At 35.1% G+C, this 6,000-nt stretch overlaps 1 protein-coding gene across 3 annotated transcripts in view; it reads right to left on the reverse strand.

Annotated features, from left to right (window-relative positions):
- The window catches only part of ptpn21 (protein tyrosine phosphatase non-receptor type 21), a 28,713-nt gene extending 24,373 nt beyond the window's left edge, over window positions 1-4,340 (reverse strand). Inside the window, exons 1-2 of one of the 3 annotated variants that reach the window (XM_088647360.1) lie at window positions 3,993-4,340; window positions 1,068-1,372 (exon numbers count right to left, since the gene is read on the reverse strand). In XM_088647360.1, coding sequence (XP_088503486.1) covers window positions 1,068-1,247 — 180 coding nt within the window. In that variant the 5' untranslated portion in view covers window positions 1,248-1,372; window positions 3,993-4,340. Of the gene's footprint in view, window positions 1-1,067; window positions 1,373-3,364; window positions 3,520-3,992 lie in introns of those variants that run through there. The other 2 variants (XM_088647362.1, XM_088647361.1) reach the window with 2 other exon arrangements.
- Window positions 4,341-6,000: the final 1,660 nt, after the last annotated feature.

The following is a 6,000-nucleotide window of genomic DNA, read 5'->3' on the forward strand; positions in this document are numbered from 1 at the left end:
TTTACAGGTTTATACTGAAAACAAACCTTCAAACCGCCCTCGTTCCAGGAAAAGATCTAAAAGTCATGTGTCAATACATAGATACAGTATCAATGACATACTGACTCCAGACATAATGCAAATTGCTATCCAGGTCCTTTCACATCTGCTTAGGTGACTAATGGCATAATTCATCAACCAACTAAGGTAAATTGAATCAGATATGATTACAATAACACCAGCACTTTCAAAAACTATTTGATAATAAAAGGTAATGATACCTTCTATACAATTCACTTATAATTAGGAAAACTAAATGAATTAGATGGGAACCTTACCATTACCATCTAAATAATCCTTCAGTGAATGTGTAGTACAACACAAGGGAATACTTAAGAAAACTTTTTAAACAGTTACAATGCCTTTAGCACCAAATATGCTTACCTTTTTGTAATTATATGTGAATATAACCCCCCTCACAAAAACAATTATGACTAAATCAAAGTTATCTCACTGTAACAAGCAATATAATCACGCACATTAAAGACCTAAAAGGCCAGTGTTATTCCTCATCTTGAAGTTTCTTTTCCGAACTTATTGTAGCCACATGATATAACTGTATGACTAAATGGATTTGACATTCAAGTAGCTGAAATTAGTAGCATTTAATTACTCATGTGACAACACTTCCTTTTCTGCACATTAACAATGTAAATGCAGGTTTTCTGTACCATATACTATCCCACCTCTTCATCTTATTAGTGGTTTCTTTTAATACACTGCCAACATAAAAAAATATATAGCATAACAGTATGTAATATGAAATGTTTACTGCGACAATAACAGTCAGTGGTCAATCACATACAGTGGTTTTGACTCACCATTTTTTTTTACCAAAAGGGAAAAAAACATTTTGCTATACCATTTTCTTAATTCATTTCTTCCATGTTCATTTTATGGCATATGACAGTGAATTGTTTATAAAGTTAAAACTCTTAATGATATATCAGGAAAGAACAGGCACATCTTCCATGAAGAAAGAAATTCCAAACTACAAAACAAATTAAATATGATAAAAATGATCATACCTCTCGCAGCTCTAGGCGTTGTGCTACTGCCTCCAAACACTCCTGCCCTGTGCTCTCCACAGAAAGGGTAAATTCCACAAATTCACTGTTCAAGAGCTGAATACGAGTTACGAGGCAACTCTTGCTAGATACTGTGTACCTTCGGGTCCTCTTGAGCTTTAATCCAAATGGTAAGGGCATTGTGCTCTCTCCTCCACAAAAATGGCCCTTTATTAACCAAAAATATCTCTGTCTCTGTCTTTAAAAAACTGTCCAGTAACAGGTGACAGGAGAATCAGGCCTTTATGCACCACAAACATATGTGTCTGCAGAAAAAAGAAAAATAACATTATTCACAAAGCATATGGTTCATTAATGTTGCCACCACATCCAGTAAAATACTGAACTACCATAACAGAAGGCAAGACTACAACGAAGCCAAGGAGCGACGCTTTCTTATTTTGGATTTATCTGATAATACATGCCCAACACATTCTAAAGGAATGCAACTGGAAAAAGCACGCAGTTAGAACAAATGAAATAAAAGATACAAAGAAAAATATGAACAATAAAGAACTACACAGTGCTTTACAAGAATAAAAAAAGCTCATATTCAATTAAAGAACCTGGTCTTTCAACTCAAGGCTAAAAAATATTTTTTTTCCTAGAAAAACTACACTTACAAACACCACAGAAAATTATCTTACTTTCACAATGAAAAGTCTACCTCAGCTCAATTGTAAGCCATATTATTTTTCACTTTAATGTGCATGCCACAACATTTTCATATACTGTTATTATTTAGCCATAACAACGATAAAAACAATGCTAATTACATGCATGCAACATCCTACTCAACTACTTCAATTGACTCCATTAAGCGTCATATGCTGAGTGTTTATCTAATCATGCATGTGGTCTAAATATCTTTGAATTCTTTGGAGCTTTTTAATCTTTTGCATCTTCTAAAGTGGTTATTTTTCCTAGTTTAGCAGAATCTTTAAATTAGCCATTTGCCAGTGAAACCAGAACTTTTATATCATTAATATAAATTGGAAAGAGTAGTAGTGCACAGAGATTCCTATGGCAGTACGCCAATTACACCATCCCAATTGGAGTGTTCACCCTTTTCTGTATCCAGTTTCCTGCTTATAAATCAGTTCTTTACCCTAGTACATGCATGATATTGAATGCCTAACACTTGCCATTTAATAATGTATCTTTTATAAGAAACTATGTTTGCATTGTGAAAATCTAAATACACCACATCACAAGCATCATTACTGCTGTTGCCCATTCAAAGAAATAACTTAAGTTAAGCAAGACCAGACTGTTCAAAATTCATATGAATTATTAGCCAATAGTATGTTATTGCAATACAGGTGTTCCCTTTGTTTAAATTTTTGCTTCTGCAAACTAGACATGCTGGTCTATAATTTATTTTGTCACCATTTTTATGAAAGGATGCCGCATTAGCAATCTGTCAATCAGTGGGTATTATCCAGTTTGAAAGACCAGTGAAAGAGTTAGGTTAATGAATGCAATTGATATTAAGTACAATGTCCTTAAGTACAATTGGAAGAATACCATCAGACCTGATATTGTGTTTCTAGTACCTGTAATACTTCTGTTTTTTTTGTCTCTACTTCAACATTATTTAATATGGAACTGTGTCTTTCCTCAACGTGCAGCTAGCTGTCTCTTCCTTGAGAAATACCTGAGCAACATTTAATTAATCAGCAATTTCTGTTTGATCAATTAAATGTTTCTCTAAGAACTTTTACTTCAGCCTTTACCATTCATCAGCTATTATAATATTGTAAAAGCCTCATTAGTTTTATGCTCCTTAAGAATAGTCCTGTTTCCTGGCCTTCCTAATAACCTTTCTAGCCCGTGCATGGAGTTCATTACAATAACTTAATTTATCCAGGTGGATGCTGCACATTGGTGGTGGTGGAGGGGAGTCCCCATTACCTGTAAAGCGCTTTGAGTGGAGTGGCCAGAAAAGCGCTATATAAGTGTAAGCAATTAATAATAATAATAATAATAATAATAATTTAACTGGATCTTGTTCTTCTTTGAATCATTTATAAATGTTTTTTTTCTTGTTATATTCCTACTTTGGATTCCACCCCATCAAACATATATACCCCGTATATTTATATCTGTATGGAAAAACTGAAAACAAATACATTACCTAGTATTGCAAATCTGACAATACCATCAACCAATAATACATCCTGGGACCTGCAGTCAGTATTTCGATAGGAATTCGATCACGCCGAAACTCGAAACTCGCAGAGAAAAGAGGAACCGACCTAACTTGTCCACCTCAGGCATCACCGGATAGAGCTACTCGATCCGTACAGACCTCCGATTCCAAATCATGTACAGTCCATTACAATCAGCATATCAGACAAAGAATATGTCAGTCCTTTCTTGAAAGATTTGTGATATTTGTGTAGCACACACACTGGAAAACAGCACACCAAACAAAACAATGCGTAGGAACCAATTTCTGACCAAGATAAATTATATACACTTTTAAAGTGAAGAAAAATCCCCAAACTGTCCAGGTTTAGATATTTCGGATTGCAAGCAGTGGCTTATATTAATATAACCGTAAACAAAACCTGGTCGTTGAACACGAAAACAAATAAAGCGAGTATTATACTAGTAGTTTCTTCCCAACTCATACATGTAACTGGCGATATTACAATAACAAGATCATAACTCCGCCCGTGATATTAACAAAACGCGCATTAAGTAAAGAATATTACATCAGGGAAAAGTGGGAAATAACAATGTATATCAAAAGACTACTGGCAATGATAAAACATAAACAAAATGGCTATACTGCAAAGCTAAATCTTTTTTAATCTCTCAAGTGACTGACTTTCCGAGTCGCACCAAAACATAGGTTGAAATAGGCTTTAAACAAATTACCTGCTCATACCATCTACCCCAATCAAACTGGCTTCATTATGTGATGCATTCATCTTTTCCTGTCACTCGATTTACTTATTACATTTACTACACTTGGATTTAAAAAAAAATTCCCTTCTCAGTCGGAATCAACATGCTGGAAATCAACAGGTCACTCCGAAAACACGCTTCACTTCCTGTCCATGGTGAACAGACCGTCTGTGTATTCATCCACGGAACTATTTTACTTTTGCCTTTTTAACGAAGGTCCGTCTTTGTTCAAATGCGAATGAGCTTGAAAATGTGCGTAACTAGTATTCTTTCTGTGTTTAGTAATTGAAAGAGTTTATGGGGTTAGTTAAGTGTTGTCGTACCGCGTTGATGCAGGCGGCGTACTACACAAGCGCCGTGCGGCGTTTGCAGCCCATGACCTCAGGGAGCTGGAATGCCCAGGCAGGGACACGCCAGGAATGAGGCAGCTGGTTCGCTCGCAGCGAGCGATATTGTTGCACACAGTAGCAGCTCAGCACTTGAAACAACAACGCTAGAAAGTACTCGTCAAAGCTATTTGTTCTTTTATTTGTAACAACCTTGCCGTATGACTGATGTTTCGCTTTTGTTTTTTTTTATCTATCCTCGGTCGAGATCGCACCATTTTTTTAGAAAGCCGCTTTCGCTAGGAAGGATCCCAGACATTACTAAGAAACTTTTCTCGGGAAAAAAACTAAAAGATAAGGAATTTAAATTTGTAGGTAGGATATTTTTCAAGTTTTATTATTATTATTATTATTATTATTATTATTATTATTATTATTATTATTATTATTATATGAATATGAGCTATTGGGGCATTAAAACATAAAACCTTTCAACCTGATAACTAGCACTGTATTGACTACATCCTTTGCACGAGATAAAATTGTGTAAAGACCAAGAACCATATTTGATCTTATTTTCGATTGATTTACCCTTTTCAATAAAGAATTTTAAAACAATTAACAACAACGCAGTAGTTAGCATTATCAGTCCAGGGACCTGTGTCCGATCCCAGACTGTATGGACTTAATACTGCTTTTTCATGTTCATGTGGTTTTCAACACATGCCCAAATTTTTCCCACCTCCCAGATACTTGTTGGGTGTGATTTTCTATTCCCTCACTGGGATTTATAGGGAGTTTATTCCACTACATCCTGGTCCTGGATGTTCACACAATGTTCACACAATTGCTGTTAGCATCGTGGTTCTTGTTGACAAGCAATAGTTACACTATTGAATCCTAATGTGACTTAATAATGGGATTAAGTTGTACTGTTTGCCTGTTTTGAGATCTTAAACAGGTCTATAATTTAAAATCCCAAACTTTTCTGTAGAAAAAAGCTTGCAAATATTCCAAACAAGAACCTTCTTACTTCAATTAAGGTTTCAGTTAGGTAAGTAAGCTCAGCTGGAATGAAAGTCCAGAGCTGTTTGGGCTCCCAGAACCAGGACTGGGAGGCCCTGGAGTACTACAACAGCCTGGATCATCTCCTCTCGATTCTGGCCTTTCAGATGATCTCAAGGAAAGATGACAGAGCACACCCATCATTAATGACAGAAAACATTCTAGTATTTGCTTCATTTGATTGTATTGCAATTGTGCGGGCAATTATAGTGAAGCTGTTACTGTGAATGAAGCTCTTACTGCATATTCAAAATAGTAATTTGCCTCAGATTGTTACCTTCAAAGGACAAATCTTGTGCTTCCTACAATTGCTTATTATAAACTAATCTTATTTTTTTAATACTTACACTTACTGGAAACTTAATCAGTGGACTTTTTTAATGATTCTGTATTTTAGATTTTAAAAGTATATGAAGTATTTTTTCTCATTCTACTTAAGATGTACCTGTGTTGAAGATGTTGCTTCTCAGCAACCCTGATTTTGATTTAAATATGGCTTTAGGTTCTTGACTTTGCTAAATGTAATACATTTTTCATTTTTGTAAGTAATCATAACTTTTGAAAGAGAAAGAAAAACAAAGCACACA

Source organism: Lepisosteus platostomus, chromosome 10 (genome assembly GCF_059453375.1).
Source record: "Lepisosteus platostomus isolate fLepPlt1 chromosome 10, fLepPlt1.hap1, whole genome shotgun sequence".
Lineage (NCBI taxonomy): Eukaryota > Metazoa > Chordata > Actinopteri > Semionotiformes > Lepisosteidae > Lepisosteus > Lepisosteus platostomus.